This window comes from Haplochromis burtoni, unplaced genomic scaffold (genome assembly GCF_018398535.1).
Source record: "Haplochromis burtoni strain Fernald_Lab_line unplaced genomic scaffold, NCSU_Asbu1 Contig_240, whole genome shotgun sequence".
Lineage (NCBI taxonomy): Eukaryota > Metazoa > Chordata > Actinopteri > Cichliformes > Cichlidae > Haplochromis > Haplochromis burtoni.
Window position 1 is genome coordinate 25,597 of NW_024582601.1, and position 18,657 is coordinate 44,253.

An 18,657-nucleotide genomic window follows, 5' to 3' on the forward strand; every position below is an offset into this window, starting at 1 on the left:
GAGCAACTAAGTCATCACTCAGTGCAAGCTGGAAAAAAAATTAAGTGGATTCTTTAGTATTTAGTAACTGGTAGACTCTTGGGCACAGCGTGCTCACAAGTGCAGTGCTAACATGCTGATATTTAAAAGGCTGTTAACCTTCTTACTCCCACACTGTACAGCTGAGGCTGATGCAAACAGTTCATTTCGTGGATGTTTTGTCACAAACTGTTTTTTTTTTTTAATGTGTACCCCGCCTTTCGCCCTATGACAGCTGGGATAGGCTCCAGCGCCCCCCGCGACCCTGAAAAGGATAAGCGGAAGCGAATGGATGGATGGATGGATGGATTACTTAAAATGTAGACCTGAAAAGTCTTTGAATTCTGATGTTTTCACTCCCACTGCCACAGCACCTAGCCATACCTACCTTTAAAAACATTTGTGAAAGAATGGTTTGGATGTCACTGTTTCAGCAAGTTTGGGAAAATACTTCCCTTCCCTTGTAGATATTTCATTTTTAATGTAAAGTGGAAGCACCTAGAAACTACAGCATCTCAGACACTAAGTAACAGACACTAAGTAACAGATGCATACCTCTGGCTTTACACTTGGCACCATTGCACTGATAGGCTTTCTTTTCTCTTTTTTTTTTCTTTTAAGCGCAACACCTATAATTTAGCTTTCACTTAATGATTGCAGATCACAGTTTAGGAGGCATTAGTAGCAAAGTAATGACTATGGGGAAGTCATCATCTCTTATTAATTATGTAATACTGAGAGGAAAAAAAGTCTATTACATAACTTTATTGAATGGTGCTGCAGAGAAGTCTGTGGTCATTATTATGCTTCAGGTATTATCAGCACCTTATTATTCCAGCCTGTTTGCCCGCAGATACAGTATGTGTTCCATTCAGGGTGATTTGTAATAGCTGATGTCTCAGCAGAGGAGTGAAGGAGAGGGAATTAACTCCATCATCAGGGATCTCTTCAGCCTTTGTGGCAATGAGCACAAAGCCTGCCCCGAATACACAATGGCCAATTTGCTTTGATGGATCAAGAGTGTACAGATGGCATTCAAAGATGCCATGTGTTCAGCTCAGAGACCCTCAACATATATGATTTTCAAGTGTTACGAGCAGGCTCTCTATTGTAAATTGTCTAAAACATACTTGAAAGATGACCTTGAACAAAGTGGAAACAATCACTTTTCAATTTACTGGCATCTATTATAAAAATCGAATTGGCTGAAATGGGCAACTTGTCAAAAATAAAAATGCTATTGTTTCCCTAATCAAGCTGAAATCATCGCCAGTGTTTTCAGTGCCTTCAGTTCTGAGCGGTTCATTCCCCCGTAACCTTGAAGGTTTTCTCTCGTTTACTCTCAATTCTGTCAGGAGCGGAAATAAAGCTTAGCAGTTACTTTTCACTTTCTTCTTCTTCACTTCTGAAGCTGTATAGGTCACATGCGCCTTCATAGCATTTTTCTGGTGTTACGTGTCAGTGACTCAGCCCATGCAGTCCATTTGGGAAAGCCCATGCTGTTTCCCTAATGCATTTCTGGGAACAGACATGTACCTGTTGTAATTGTTTTTTCACTCCATTTTTGAAGTATAGGTGTATTATGCGATCACAGTGACCTGAAAGCACACCGGCACAGGAGGAAAGGTGATCCCGCTCGATGTGTGATATTCTACTACTGTCAAGAGCAAAATATGCAGAAAAGTAGATATTGGATGCCACTGCTGATACTCATTTGGATGACCTTAGATGCATTGTGTTTTCAGTTGAATTAAGCTATTATTCTAAACTAAGGAAACCACTTACTTTAATTGATTCTGGTTTACACAAGCTGCACACTGTTCAAGTTTCAACTGCTCATGCATCACTCATAATTACAAGAGCACAAATATTCACAGTGTGATATCCACCTAATCTGCAAAAAGTCATCATAGCTCATCTTCCAGCAAACACTGTGATACTGTAACACAAAAAGTGTAGAAAGAGAGAGAGAGTTCTCAGCAGATACAATGCAGTCGCTGTCTTTATTAAGCACACCCTGCTAGTACGGGGGTTGGACTCCTTTTGTCTTCAGATTGATTACAGTGAACTCATTGTAATGTTCAAGAAACCAGTTTGAGGTGATGTGAGCTCTGTGACATGGTCCATTAACCTGCTGGAAGCTGCCATCAGATTATGGGTACACTGTGGTCATAAAGGAATGGACATGGTCAGCAACAGTACTCAGGTTCGTTGTGGTGTTTGAAAGATGCTCAGTTGGTACTAAGGGCATGAAAGTGTGCCAAGAAAATATGGCCCACACCATTACACACTACCAGCAGAAACCTGAACTACTTTTACTAGGCTGGATGGATGCTTTTCATGTTGTTCACACCAACATGACCCTATCACCCGAATGTTGCAGCAAAAATTAACATTCATCTGACCAGGCAACATTTTTCCTCTTCATAGCTGACAAGTGCGGAACTCAGTGTGGTCTTCTGCCACTGTTCAAAGGTGCTCTTCTGCATACTTTGGTTGTAATGACAACCTGGATTGAAGCAGCCCATCAGCACATCATTCTTGACCACGTCTATAAGACTAAATATGTTGACTTGCTGCAATGTGACTGATTAGGTATTTGTGTTAAAGAGCAGCTAAACAGGTGTGCCTACTGAAGTAGCCAGATGCGGTGCACACCCTGGACAGATCACGAGTCTGCCCCACACATTCACATCTATGGGCATTGACGTAGTCCCACTGAGTGCTTTTGGACAGCTTTGGAGGAAGCCAGAGTAACCAGAGAGAGCATGCAAACTCCACACAGAATGGTCCCGGCAAGACGGTGAACTTGAACCCAGGCAACAATGCTAGTCACCGTGCCGCCGGGCTGACCTATTTCTAGTGCTAATACAATACAAAAAAAATTGATTAAATGCAGCTCATATTCACTATGAAATTGTGAAACAGAGCAATCCACACCTTCTTCGTTAGCTGACTTTTTGATATCCTCTCTGCAGTCCACACAGCTGCTCAGGGAAGTCAAATTTCTCTCTCCATCAGTGTCAGTTAGATAAAAGCCAATTCAAAGGAAATGAGGCTGCACTGTCTGTGCTCGGATGGAGTGAACAGCATCTTTGAGCGACTGACTGACTGATGTGTTTTTCTACCAAATGAAGTGAGGGTGTCTTTTTTGTTTCTTTTCCCCTTGTCGTGTGGAGCAACATGTGGCTTTGATGCTGATTTTGATTTGGATCCAAATGTAAAATTAGCAATAATAGCTTACCTTCAAGAAAGGGAACCTCATTAATCCCAAGCTGCACACGCAATTTTACCCCAACTCTTTTGCATCAGAGGCAGAGATGCTTTTATGGCAGGAATACGATCGCTTTGACGTCAACAAGAGTTTGTAGTTCTTCTGTTGCTGCAGCTGCCTGAATAGACGCCATTCAAGCAGGCAAACATGAATGGCAAAGATGATTTATAAATGGCGCTGACGTCTGTTGCATTCATGCGCATGTATTAACGATATTGGACGATAAGCACACATGTAAACTCAGGGGCCGGCAGCAGCGGCTACTTCCGTTAAGGTGCACATCTCTGTGCAGGTGAGTCCATAAACAGACAATGAAAGAATGAGTCAAAGGAAGAGCAAGAGGAGTCATTCACCATACTACACCCTGTGACTCAGGACAGCCTTACACCGAGACAAGACACCCACATCATCGTCAGACAGACATTTAAACCACGAGTAAAAATGTGTTGCTGTGTGAGAATAAATTGGTAAGCAAGTTATTTTCTCCATGACAGCATATTTAATCAGGAGTAGCAGTTACTCTGACGATTTGTGCTTTGCATTAAACATTTCAGAGTTTGTCTAGTGCCAACAAAACAGCACACAACAAAGTGATTTTGTCATCTCGGTGTTTAAATCACGCAGAAAAAAGAAAGCTTTTCTTGTGAATGTTTGAGCTGAGATTTACATAAAAGGACATGAATTTATTAGTTTATTAGTGTGTGTGTGTGTGTGTGTGTGTGTCTTGTGTGTGTGTGTGTGTGTGTTTTTGTGTGTGTGTGTGTGTGTGTGTGTGTGTGTGTGTGTGTATGCGTCGTGCGTGTGGCTCTGCCTCTTTTTGCCTCTGTTACATTATCTTCTTTTACCTTGACATTATAGCTGAAAGTTCACCTCTATGGAATAAAATGTTCATTAGCCTCTAGAGAAGATCTTTGTAAGGCTTTTCTTAAAAGATTTTAAAATTAAGACAGCAAAGCGGGAGATATTACATTTTGCTTTTTCTTGGCACCCGAGTTAATTGTAAAGTAACTCGAGAGCTCAGAGCTTTCATCAGAGATTTGGGAGTGCTACTGGTGACTAACGAAAACGACCAGTTTGCCAATGACAGCATATTAAACTGTCTTGGTTCTTCTCTCACTGCTCTTAACTCCAGCCTCCTTCTATTCTCCATTTATCCACCAGATGCCCTCAGATTTGCTTCCAGATCCAGTCACCTGGCTTTGTCCCCTCCTTATTAACGCCCGTAAAGGCTGATCTTCAGCTTTACCACGCACCTGCTTCCCATTCAGCATTCCCATGAGGAATGCCCAGACCTCTACATTGGAGAGACCAAACAGCCACTTCACAAGCGCATGGCACAACACAGAAGAGCCACCTCCACAGGACAAGACTCAGCAGTCCATCTGCATCTTAAGGATAAAGGACACTCTTTCGAGGATGCCAATGTTCACATTTTGGACAGAGAGGACAGATGGTTTGAAAGAGGAGTGAAAGAAGCATCTATGTCCACTGTGAGCGACCATCTTTGAACAGAGGCGGGGTTTACGACACCAACTCTCTGCCATCTATAATCCAGTTTTGAGATCCCTTCCCAGACGCCTTAACGCCCACTCACATCCTGGGCCATCTGACCTCAGGAATTCGCATGATAAGGTGGGGCCAGGTTTCACAATGAACACACCCGAAACTCTGGCTGATTGGGACCCACACCCAGTTTCCCACCTTGGCTCAGGCGATTAGAGGATCATCAGGGGGTCCTTTTGTCCCTCTGTGGGGGGACTCCCACTAGGTTTATATCTGGGACTCTCCACCATTTGACCTTAGAACTGAAGAAGCTTCTCGGATGAGAGGTGAAACGTCTTCAAGCAACTTAAAGAAGTCCAGACGCTTTTCTTTGCAAGCTCCTTTGACTACGATGTCCTGGATGACTGAGAACCTTCACAGACACTTAGGCAACGACTGGTGTCAATTTGGCAGCCAAGGCAGGAAAACTAGACAGTGGCTCAATGCACTTGAGTTGGAAGTTAGGATTTAAGATACTTAGAAACAGCCAACTACAAAACATGCAAACTCATCTGTGAAAAAGAAGTGGATTGCAGGGGGCACCTAGCAACAATCAGGGCTTGCAGTTTACTCAACTATATTTCCACCTCACTGGTGAGGAAGTGTTGTGATTTTGCCATATTGTAAAAGAAGACGCATTAACTGAGTAAACTCATACCTGTCAAATGTCTGGTAGGAGATTTCTTGCACAAACATGATACTTATTAGTCTGAGTGGGGTTTATTTTCTGTACACTTTGAATAGACAATTTATGCGAAGGGCAACTGAAAGTTGATGGCAATATCACTCGTTTCACTGCTATTTGATCTACAAAAACTATCACAGATATTTTTTGATTAATAACCTTTATTATAATGAGTGTCACTTCACAAAATGTTCGCCTTGATGCTAGAATATGAAGGGATCATTGAAGATATTGGTCACATGATGATCCAAAGTGGTGGGATAACAAAAATTGCCATTTGTCAGAACCCTCAGCAATCCAACCTCATAGAAAGGAAAATCAAATTCCCAGTTTGCTTCTGTTTACTGTTAGGCTTAGCAATTTCATTAAAGCTAAGAGGAGCCGTTTCTCTTATTTGTACTGATTTTCAAAGCAATAAAAAAATGTCCTTTGGGTGATTTTTATTTCAGCTGCACACCTGTGGATATACTTGGTGTTTCAAAGGGGATTAAATTACTGTTTTTATATTGATATTTGGCATCTTTGTACATAGAACTGCTTTGAAAAAGCTACATATTTACAATAGAAAACATCATTGCAAAGAAACCGGTCATTGGGTTCACTGGGTGGATTTGATGCCAGGACTCTCTATACTGTGTAATCCAAAATAACAAACTGGAGGGATCTGAACTGGTGTGGGTCTGCTCCATGGTTTCATTCTTTTGGCACTTTGAGTTATACACAGTGATAATCAAGAAGGTGAGAGTTGGTTTGGGGTATAAATGAGGCTTAAGAAAATGCTACTTTTATAAATAAAGCCTCAGTGTGACATAAGAATTCGCTTTTTGAATAAACACAGTGAAATTTCATGTATGTGAGCAAGTGTTGTTTATGGAATAAGACAACTCCACCGAGGAAATGCCAGAGTTTAATGTGACTATAATACAAGCAGCACTGCATAAGACACAATCAAAAGCCTGAATATATTTCATAATACAATCCAGATATCAATATACTTAAAAGAGAGTTATATAATTGTTTTGTCAGATTTTGATTTTATATCACAGCTGTTTTAATACAGGAATCAGAGTCAAAAAGCAAGCCACACTAAACAAAATGCACTAAAAGTTGTACAAATGTGTGTCTCTCCAGAAACTTACAGTTAGAAAGAATTACATTTATTGCATTTACTCACAAAATGGTATGTGCATACATTTGGTTTTACCATACTGTTTTTAATTCCATTTTTATTTATGAGAAAAAACATTTTACTGAGCATGGAGTAGATGAATTTTGAAGAAAAAAAAAGAAAGAAAGTTTAATCCATAAATCTACATTTCAAAATGAAAATAAAACATGTAAGAAAATAGCCGTCACATTACAGTTACAGTATATTCATTGTACTCATGAAACAGTAAATACCAAAGGGAATGCAGGGATAAAATTCTCATAGAGCCTAGAAATTAAAAGAGCTCACAGCGTTAGCAGTAATAATAAAAAGTACACAAATAAAGCAGAATAAAAGCTGGAACTACTTATTCTGTATCCTCTGATCTTCTTCTCCTGTACTTAGATATGCCTAAACATATGATTAATATTGATCAGTAGTCTATAATTACTAAAACAGTTATACTGTAATTTGGGGACTGCAATAAAAAGTGATATCAAACTGAAAATACATTCTTGATTAAAAAGAAAAATGTTGTTCATTAACTCTTTTTACGGAAATCAGTAGCTATGTTCCCTACACCATCAGGATGTGGTTTCCAAGCACGTCCTATTTAAAAAAAAAAAAAAAAAAAAAGAAAGAAAGAAAAAATCCTGAGTCCTTTGTGGGTATAATTATCTGTGCAGTCAGCAATACAGTGAGCAAAGTCATCAACTGCATCTCTGTCAGAAAATGCCTCGACTCTCACATCTAAGAGCCTCAATGAGAGCGAGGGCAAGACTCGGATGACCCTGATTACCGGTATTTGCTGTTGTCAGGAGAAAGATGGTGCTGTGGACTAAAATCTTAAGCAGAGTATTTGTGGTTACAGAGAATACCGAGCAGTACTGTATTTAAAGCTCTCATCTTGTGTAGTTTAAATTATTTTGTTGCACTGAGATAAAGCTACTATACAGTGATTTGGCACATCACATATATTGTACAACATTAAAATTCTTCATTTCCATTGTTCTGTTGTTTTCTTGGTTACAAAGATGGCTACCAGGAAAAGTACAACAAGCATCGGTACATTCAACAGCCAGGCTGATTGATACAGCACAACACAATCTGAAAACTGTTTACGTAGCATCATAAGCAAGTACAGCAAGATTTCCAAAGACATATGTGAATATAAGCTTTAGCTTTTAGTATTTACAACCAAATGTAATAATAAAATACATTGTTTCTCAAGCAGAGTGCAACTTAAATAGTAGGTCTTTTATTTTTAATCTACGGTGAAGGACCATCAGCAGGGATGGACAGCTTACTTGAAAAATGTTACTCATTTAATACTCATGTATATGATCCTTGTCATGAGTGCAGTTAAGATGTACCTTATTTAACAACCCCAAAACACACACAGTGATGATTACAACTTCAATATGTAGAAAAACAATTAAAAAAATCTTTTAGTTCCAGTCTTTTTTTCCTCAATGGGAGGTACAGCAGACTATTTGCCAAACAGATGGCTGTGATACTGACCACAAACTCCAGAGGTCTATTACACAAAAATATTGTCTGTAGTCATATGAAATTTGCTTTAAGATGATTATAAAGCATGTTTGATAGTTCAATCAAATCAAAACAGGCTCTTAAACCCTAAAGATGGACTACGGGGATTACAATCAAGTCATTGCCAAATAAGTTAAGACAATGTTGATTTAGTCTATGGGCACCTATAGTTTCCTAGTAAACTAGTTTTGGCACTGGTTTTAATTCTCAATCTGGTGTCTGTAACAACAGACAAAATAAAGAAAAGTTATCCACTACAGAGTTAAATATTAGCCAACTTTCATTCAACTTAACTTGAAACAAAATTGTATGTTTCCATGATATTAGTGAGTCATGCTTGCTAATCTTTTTTAAAAAATGGCCTTTTTGGTACTAATTTAACTAGAATTCACAAGCACATTAGGACTATTAAAGACCTTCATATCCTAGACCCTTTTTATGAAACAAAAGAGTAGCTTTTTAGAGTTATTGCGCCATAATCACACTTCTGTCTTCGGAAAACCATTGTTTGCTTTCACTGTCCAGGTTTTCAGGGTTAACATTAGCATACCAAGCTAAAAGTACTTAGCAACACGTAAACTGGGCTTAAATGTGTCTAGTTTATGACATGTAATTTGTAGAAACAGTTTTGGATGTAGCTAGGAGCCACCTGTTTTAGAAACAGCTAGCTAGGAGCTCATTCAAGCTAGCTCAGCTAGCATGTTATCCTATACCTCTTTCATCACTAAAGAAACAAAGATGGCAAAACAACCACTGGATCAGATGCATGAATTTTGTGATCCTTTACTACTTCTTCATTGAATAATCCAAATCCTGCAAAATCATACAAGTATTTATTTATTTTTTTAAACAGACTGTATTACAGGTATATATGTGTTGCTTCTTTTAATGCAACTCTTACTTTTTATGAAAAATTTCCACTTATTGGACCTGCACCAATATTGTTTTTCTTTTCCTCATGCAGAGTTTTAAATTCATTGATTTGAATAAACTCACTTTCTACAGTTTAAGAGAGGTCACTGTTGAAGAAGGATGACTTTTTCTCAGTTTCAGACAGGTTTTTTTTTCCACCAGTGATGACATGTACAGTAGCAATCACAGCCGGATCAAAGAGGCAGTAATCGTGTCCTGCAGTCACTGGTGCCTTATCCCCTCTAGTCCAGGTGAAATTAACAGCGCTTATGTGGAATATTACAGCTTTCGCGATATCCATGTGACAGAAAAAGAAAAAGTCAAACATTTGTGCAGTTAGTTGAGGGCGGCGTATCCGCTTTGCTACGAATGTCCTTGATGTCATTGAGCGGGGAGTCACTGGTTCTAATCTGGCATTTAAACACCTGCTTATAGGCCTTTCTGAAGTTCTCCGACAGGAAGGCGTAGATGACCGGGTTGACTGATGAATTGCTGTACGCCAGGCAGTGTGCAGCCACCCGCAATACAAAGGAGGCTTGGTTTAGCGGGAAGGTCCCAAACTCCACCCAGAGGTGAACTACATGATGAGGGAGCCACGACAGGCAGAACACCACCACCACCACAAGCACCGTCTGAGCAGTCTGGGATCCACAAAGGAAAGGGAAAAAGGTAAGATTTTGTCAGTATCCACAAGGATAACAAATACAGAATTTAATATTCTATTTAAGCTTGAAGTCTTGTTTACGATAGAAGAATAAAGCTTGGAAAGTCATTGATGAGATAGTGGATGTTTGGGACCAATCTGCATTGTAAAAATTGTGTGAGATCATTAACATCCTATAATCAAGTTCCTGCCCTCCAGTAGAAGTCTTTGAGACCATGCTCATTTTTAAGTATGCATTGCTTGAGAAACATTATGAGTTATTTTTGCTAACCAATATCTTAGATTTTGGCAGCAGTATGCACATCACTGCATTCTTATCTCTGCATCAGCAATGGAAGTGTGTGGAGAGATCTGTCAGACAGTCCATTGACAGCAAGTGAAAGAGAGAGAGAGTAAGCAGGCTCTGGCTTCAAGCCAAACTAAAGTGCGCTTCAGGAGACTTTGGATGACTAATGTCCAACAACTCAGAAGATAATGGATTAATATTCTTTGTTGATATGCCATTTTTCTTTGGCCTGAGGATCGAGGAGCTCATCACACATCAATAAACCTTCTCATACCCCCATTTACATTTAATCATTTTAGAGTTTAACAGTAAATACTGAGAACTTTGCACTGATAATATTATGATCCCATACCACAGACTTTAATTAATCAACATTACATAAGTGACTTTTAACATCTCTACATGCACATTTGGGTGATTCCTATTTGCAAATGCTACGTGTTATTTTTGTTAGGTTTACTCAGTAGCATGGCAATGTGGCATACTTGTTTAATTCTTAAATCTCATGACGGCTGTGTTGACTGTTCTGTTCTTCTGTATTACAGCTGTTTTCCCCAAAAAAGTTAAGAGAGTTTTGAACATATTTATCAATTAGAAAACAATCAACTTAAGCACAGTGCCCAAGGCAAATAGTGCGTGAGCAGTGGATGAAGTTAACAAAGAACTGGTATGAACAAAAACAGCAGATCTGACCTTAGACAGCTGTTTAAATATTTTCAAGTACGGCCTGAAAACCTTGAAAAAGCAGACGTACTGTAAATGCCTTTTCACCCGACACTTAATGAGTCACTGGTGGCATTTCATCCAGAGTCTGTGTCATGAACTCATTTCTGTATCTACTTACAAAACCTGTAAAATGATGTGACAGTTATCATAAATCAAATTGTAATCGGAAGATTGCCGGTTCAAGCCCCGGCTTCGACAGTCTCGGCCGTTGTGTCCTTGGGCAAGACACTTCACCTGCCACCTACTGGTGTTGGCCAGAGGGGCTGATGGCGCGATATGGCAGCCTCGCTTCTGTCAGTCTGCCCCAGGGCAGCTGTGGCTACAACTGTAGCTTGCCTCCACCAGTGTATGAATGTGAGAGTGAATGAATAGTGGTATTGTAAAGCACTTTGAGGGGTTTGAAAAGCGCTATATAAATCCAATTCATTATTATTATTATTATTAAATTTACATAATATCCAAGAAGAAGAAATTAAACGATGTTATTCTTCCTACAAACAAAAAAAAGGGAAGAAAAACTAATTACATGCTCCTTGATTTGCTGAGGTAGTAAGAAGATTTATTGCAGGGCTAATTACTTCTCATCAAAGATAACGGAAATATTGAAAATCCTGAATCAGGAATTCAGCTTTCCAAGTTTTGATGGGTATAAGTTAGAAATAATATTTAGCCAACCATCTGAGCAAGTAGCTGTCAGAAGTAACAGAGCTGATGTTAAGTGTAAAGTGAAAATATTCCCAACTAAATGAATATGAGTGCACAGATTTTCACCTCATTGGAGAGCATTCTGAGATGCAGTATTTTTACTGTTATGAAAAAATGAAAAGCCTAATATGTCATTTCCTTGTATGACAACTATGCAACCTACAAGGTTTTAAAAAACATTTTTATGGCAAGCACAAAAAATGTCAGAAAGTTGCTAAATCAGCTGACTGTAAGGTCTCGATGGTAACCTAATTGTTTTGGTGTTGTAGATTTCAGCATTGCTGTTTGGTTCAGTCTAAAAAGGCACAATCTGTAAAGCAGAAAAATGTCACCAATGAAGAAGTGCCAAAAACTGAAGTTCAGCTCGGTGCCACTTGACTCCAAAAAGCAAGTCTTTCGCCACAGACTCCTGTTTTGAAATGCTCAACTTTACAGCATTAAAAAGTATGATTACAGCCTATTAAAAAAGATAACTCTGAGTGGGGTGAACGTTTGTAGAATTTTTAATGGATTATCTGAGTAATTATGGCTTGCTGTGTGGAAATGTGTGCTGTGTGTGTATTACTTAGCAAAAATGTGTTGCTAGCATAGAGTTTAGCTTGCTATCCAAACTAACGTGTTTGCTATTAAAGCAACAGTTCATACTCTCATCTAAATGTGGTGCTTTTGATCCAAAAAAAGCTAACATGACTGCCAAATGCAGAGTTTTAAACCAAATGGTGATATCACAGTGGATATGTCTTTTGGTTGGTAATAGCAGCAGGCAGCAGTATTCACGGGAGCTAAGAGAACGCTGCTGTGTGCATCGCTAGAATCGCTGTTAGGAACTTCTGAGCATAGTGATGGAGTCAAACATTCCAGCCACTAACCTGACTCCAGATACTGTTCAGTGCTGTGTGTATAGGCAACATGTTCACATGAGCGACTTTAGAGTATAATGCTATTTTATATGGCTAATATTTGTGCGGTCTGATGAAATGCCCTGCGATCCTTATTTAACTGTAACAAAATACAGTACTGCATTGATAAATTACAATAAATATAGTTTTAAAAAAATATTTTACCAGTCACATGATAGGTAAACATTTTTGACTTGATACAAGTTAGCACTGGCCAGAGAAATCTTTCTGACCCCAACACAACTACACACATAGATACAAAGACACGGTGACTATGAACAGGTTCTCACAGTTTTAGCGCAGTATTACAGTAAAAGCAGGGTTTTGTTTGAATGGTGTCCATAAAACATTCACATCTTCCCCTAAACCCACAGAGAGGCAGTCGTTAGGCTATTGTAAACGACTGCAGCAGAAACACCTTCTGTCATAAACTTTTAGCTCATCACTCAAGAACTGATTTACCTAACAACCCAAAGGTGATTCTTTTGAGTTTTTAAAGTCAAAAATGGACACCAAGATGACTTTTCTTCAAAGAGAAACACAAGAAAAACTGTTATCATGTTGGGAAATTATCATTTGGCAAGTTTGTGCTACATTTTTGATATTTCCACAACTAATCATCACTAGTAATCAAAAAATATCATTTGGATTTACAGTTTTCTGCAGCTCTTTTTAAATGTTCATTCAACGTTGTTCTCATTACTCCCGAAGTCACTGGGAAATTACTGCATGCTGTTGGGTGTCAGTCAATTCATTCAGTCTCCCAGGCTTCAGATATGCATATTACAGCCTACACACATTCTTAAATAATTTCAGAATGACTTGGCCAAACATTTATTTTTGTAATTATCTATAACCATCTGTGTTTTCCATCTGCATAACAGACTTAAACTCCTAAGATTTAACACTGCTTACTGCATGGCTCCTCAACCTCAGATTTAAAACAGAGAAAAAAATCCAGACACATATAATCAGAAAGGATTTGTAGCATATATGTGACACATAAATAAAAAATCAACTCCTTGCAAAGACCTTGCAGAAAAGAAAGGTTCGTATTCCCTATGGTTTGCTAGATTTGTGTGTTGACAGTGTGTGGTGTTGTGACTTTTGAAGGCTGTGTGATTCCTCCTCTGTGAGGCTGAAGTCGATAAGAACATTGGTTGTGTTTCACAACAGCCATGGGAGCAACCTTGGTCTTCCCAGCTGCTTTTAACAATATATTTCACCAGCCTGACAGAGAGCAGCTGAGACCTAAGTTAAACCCATTTCTGCACAAATTCCCTTTGCTTTCACCAGATGCAATTTATTCTTTTTACCTGTTGATTTTCATCTTTTATGGAGGGAAACCCTTGATAATATGTCTGTGTGCTAATAGTATGAAAAAGAAGATTAGAACCAGAATGTCAGTCGGATTTTTGCTCATCTGGCTCATCAGGATTTGATATGTTTTAGACGTAATGGATTTAATCAGCATTTTGAAAAATATGCAGATTTTCATTCATGTACAGTAAACTGATAGGACTCTGATACCTCTCAGTTATAGCCTACAACCTAGAAAAAGTGGGGAACAGCTAAGTTCACCGATTCATTTTATTGGGGTGTTATTTGTGGGATTATTTTTGACAGGCAGTAAGATGGAGACAACAGGATGTCCTGAAATGGTCTGCTCTTACATAACATCATCTTATCGCAGATTAAACCTTCAGGTCAGCTTTCAAGTTGTAATTGTGAGCCTGAGAAATTTGGTGTTTTTTGGACAAAACAGTCAGGTCCATAATTTACTGGACAAAGATGCATTTTTTTTAGTTTTGCCTCTGTAAACCACCATAGTTAATATGTGATTGAAGTACAAACCCGCAGCTTTAATTCAAGAGTCTGTGTATGTTCCCAGTCATCAAAGTCATGGTAGTCTAAGCCCTTGAAAAGAAGAAGCCTCGTGGATGAGAGGTGAGGCATCTTCGAAAAACTATAATAAGTCCAGTCGCTGTCTTTTTCAAGCTCCTTGGACTTTAATTCAAGAGGTTTAACTTGACCCCAGAGGGTTTGCATGAACTGAGGACTGTTTTAAATAGAATAAGAATTGCAGTGACTGTCTGAAGTCTTGAACTCATGGACATCATGTCTTCCTCCTTTGAGATGCTTTACATTGATTTCAACCACCTTCCGTTGCTGCTTGTTTGTGGGTCGTTTTGTATTCAGTCTTGCATTTATGAACACAAAACGCTGCTCAACTTGGTCGAGCTCAGGTGACTCCGTTGGCATTTGAAGAACATTCCATGTCTGGGACTTTAGAAACTTGGATTGCTTTGCAGCTTTCGCTTATAAAACCATTTGCACTTTGATGCACTGTCTGATTGTTTTTGCAGCATTTTGCTGAATCTGACCAGAGAGTTTGCTTCATAATTCATCCTCCTACTTCTATCAGCGGTCATGTCATCAATAAACACCAGTGATACATTTCTACTGACAACCATAAGTTGTCTCCTCCAAGTTTTTACAGATAGTGCTGTATGCTTCACATCATGAGCTGCTTCTTTCATTCTCCATACTGCTCACTTGAGGTTATCCTGGTACAAGTTCATCTTTGTTTCATCTCCCCAAAGATTTCTCTGAACTCTGCAGACTCTTGTAGATGTTTTCTGGCAAAGTCTAAACTGCTGCTAGTGTAGCCAGTGGTAAATCTTCTGTTCTTGCATTCATGAAGGCGTACCGAACTCTTTGAGAGTGTTCTTTAATTGGTTAGATTTTGCAAAGTGGTTTATCTTAACCTCACACAGAATTTTGTCATCATGAACTTTAGTTATCTTCTGTTCTTACAGTGTTGCTGAGCTGGCCAGTTCATTCATTCTTTTGAAAAATGAACCAGATTATTGTTTTGGCCTCTCTTCAAGTTTTATGCTATCTCTCTGAGAGGTTTGTTTTGTTTTTTGGCCTCCCTTGCCAAACATCTGACATCGCCTTAGGTCTCATATTAAAAATACAGTGAAAAGCTATCAACTATAAATTCAACACTTTGAATTAACTTCAGATATTGTCCATCCCTCCATCCAGATAATGTGTCTGCTTCTTTTTTCATGAAAAACAAGGTAACGCTACTTACCTTCTCAGTCAATTGTCCAAATACTTTAGAGCCTCTGAAAATGGGACACTGTGTATATAAATTGCTGTAATTCCTTAACCAGTAAATTATCATTTTTACAAAGCTTCTTGAATTAAAGCTTAAAGTCTGCACTTCAATCATATCTGTTTGAATTAAAATCCACTGTGGTTTATTTGACTAACAAAGTATAGACCCAACAGTATGTGCTACTTTGTTATATGAATTATGTTTTCAATAAATCTGTGGGAAAATGTCTGCAAAGCCCCCATAGTTTTAATTCATAGCCCAGTTTATACTGTTACGACAGGAAAGAAGTTCATTAGCACTGTACGCGGGTAATAGCAGCCTCCAGTATTTACTGTATGTTGAGATAAGCTAAGCCACCTCCTCGCTGTATTTTTAAAGGACTGATAAGAGATTTTTTTAATTAAATCAAGAAAGCTGTAAAGCATATTTCCCAGCACTCCAAGCTGCAGCCCAGACTATTCTTCATATAATATGACCAAGCCACTGTGGTTAAGTTACTGGTACCAGCCAAGTTAGTCTCTGAGTCAGGCTGCTGAGAAATCAACCAGGGGTTTGATTCACTGTTGTGCTTGTGCCAGAACACGTGTCAGTCCAAAAATAGTTTCCTCTTGAAAGTGTGTTTCATTTAGTGTCTGCCATTTCACACCATAAGAGGAAAGACAAAGAAGTGTAAGTAGCTTAAATCCCTCTAACCTGTTTGTAGATTAAATGATAGAAATAAAAGTAATAAAGTAATAACCTAGAACAGGGGTGTCGAACTCCAGGCCTGCAGGTTTTAGATATCACCTTGGGTCAGCACACCTGAATCAAATGATTAGTTCATTACCAGGCGTCTGGAGAACTTCAAGACATGTTGAGGAGGTCATTTAGCCATTTAAATCAGCTGTGTTGGATCAAGGACTCATCTAAAACCTGCGTGACATCGGCCCTCAAGGCCTCTGACCTATAAGGACTGTAGGTATTACTAAACACTTCTCCTAAGACGCACTGGACTAATCAGAGAGATACTGCCAAGGAAACACAAAACATGCATATTCATCAAAAGTGCATACACATGATCCAGTTTTCAGTATAAAATTCTCATCTTTGTCAGTTTTACACCGGCTTGTATTTTTCCTCACTGCAGCTGCTGATTCCCTCTGAAAGTGTGTAAAAGTGCTCTCATCTGACATTCATTTTAGTCTCTCAGTACCTGCAAACGTAATTTATGTATTACAGGGTTTAATGATTTGTTGGACGACCATTTATCACAAAGTTATTGTTGTGACAATCTCTTCCAGGACTCCCCGCATAGCAAACACAATAAATCATCAGAACATCAGAAATTCCCGATTCACTTTCCACAGTTGTTTAGGTTTCAGGTCATAAAAGCATGTTTCTAGAGAAGTACGCACGAAAGCGCATGTAAATCCTCATCGGTTCATCTCCCCAACTGACCGGGAGTCTGTACTCCTGGCTTTGTAACATTGTAAGCAGTTATCAGATGCTGTGACATATAACAGACAGACGTATCGGTAATCAAGTAGGCGACTGCAGATAGCTACTCTCAGGAAAGTCAAATGACCTCCAAAGAGTATGATAGTCTAGATGGCAGCTTGATTGTGCATTACCCTTTGGCCATCAAGCTCAAGTGCACCAGTTAATAGTACACGTACACAATATTGCATTTATATTTATTATTCTGGCTACAAGGGAGAGTCGGAGGTAATGATTTGGTGTATGGCTATTCCTGCACCAAATTATAGGTGCTGGACTGTGGTCGGCCAAATACTTGAGTGAATTCTTATTCTTTATTCAAAAAAATGAATGCATAAACTATCAATGGCTATACTATAATGGCTATTCCCCAACCACCCAACACATCGCTATGATACGTACCTTTTTCTTTGATGCCTCTGACTTTTTGGACATATTTCTTAGTTTTTTGTGCAAGTGATTTAACACCTGTAAACAAGGGATACAGAAGTCAAATGTAAATTTCTTTAGCAGTAATTCCTCTAATTATATCACTGACCTGTGTGAACAGCCTTTTCTTACCTTTGCATAACAGAAAGAAATGAGCAGCAGAGGCAGCACATAACCAAAGATAAACGTGCAAACCACATAGATCTTCTTCTGGTTCTGATCCGGCCACACTTCCCAGCAAAAGGTGTGATTTTCCCCTCTCTGAAAAATATTCTGGTAATACATGATAGGCGCAGCCATGGCCAGGGAGAGTATCCAAATCACCACCACACCAATAAGAGCGTGCTTCGCCACCCTAATAGAGGACGACTTTCTGGAGTGAACGATGGCAATGTATCGGTCCACTGACATAGCGGATAGGGTGAAGATGCTGACCAGCATAGAAACAGTGAAGAAGTAGTGGATGAATTTGCAAATAAACGCACCGAGCACCCAAGTGGGCATCATGTAGATAGTGGACTGGAAAGGGATGCAGAAGAGCAAGTAAGACAGGTCTGCTATGCTTAGGTTCAGGATGAATATGTTGGTGGTGCTTCGAGGTTTTCCCGGTTTGCTCCGGGCCAGCACGGTGATCACCATGGAGTTGCCCAGCACGCCGAGCGTAAAGATGAGCCCGAAAACCAGAAGCGTGATGAAATTATCCGTGCCGATCCCGAATAAAAGTTTCTCGTCCTCCTCCTCCTCCACACGGCTGAGGTTCCAGGGCTCTTCCAAGAGCCAAACAGAGTCTGTCAAGTTCATTATTTATTCTTTGCTCTTCGGATTAAGTTAAAAGGTAAGCAAAGGCACCTGCAGCTGGTCTGTGCTGCTTCATTGCACGGAATTTTCTGGGCAAGGGTTTATGGTCAGGTGCGTTTCCATCAGCGTTCCTGCAGACAGTATTGTTGCTCTCCTGTGTCTTTGTGTCGAGACTTCGGTAAATCCCCCTCTTAGCTTTCTATATTATATTTGTGTATATTTCAAAGCGATCTCGGTTTTTGTGCAGCGTTAAATCAGCTTTACAGCTGCGCGTTTTGGAGTCGCTCTCCCGGCGCGCACCTGACCCGAGCGCGCAGCGACCGCGCCGATCCAGTCTGTTGCTTCTTTCTCCGCGTCGGGACTTTTTCCTCTCAGATTAGAGCAGGGGCTGGGCTCTACCGCTGCACGTCAGCATCAA

General features: G+C 39.5%; 1 protein-coding gene across 1 annotated transcript; it reads right to left on the reverse strand.

Annotated features, from left to right (window-relative positions):
• Positions 1-7,278: 7,278 nt before the first annotated feature.
• On the reverse strand, positions 7,279-18,585 carry LOC102306648 (galanin receptor type 1). The gene is made up of 3 exons (XM_005937688.3): positions 17,574-18,585; positions 17,415-17,480; positions 7,279-9,770 (listed from the first exon to the last, which is right to left on the reverse strand). Exons 1-3 carry the CDS (start codon positions 18,240-18,242, stop codon positions 9,450-9,452), a joined length of 1,056 nt encoding a protein of 351 aa, XP_005937750.1. The 5' UTR covers positions 18,243-18,585; the 3' UTR covers positions 7,279-9,449.
• Between the last annotated feature and the right edge of the window lie 72 nt (positions 18,586-18,657).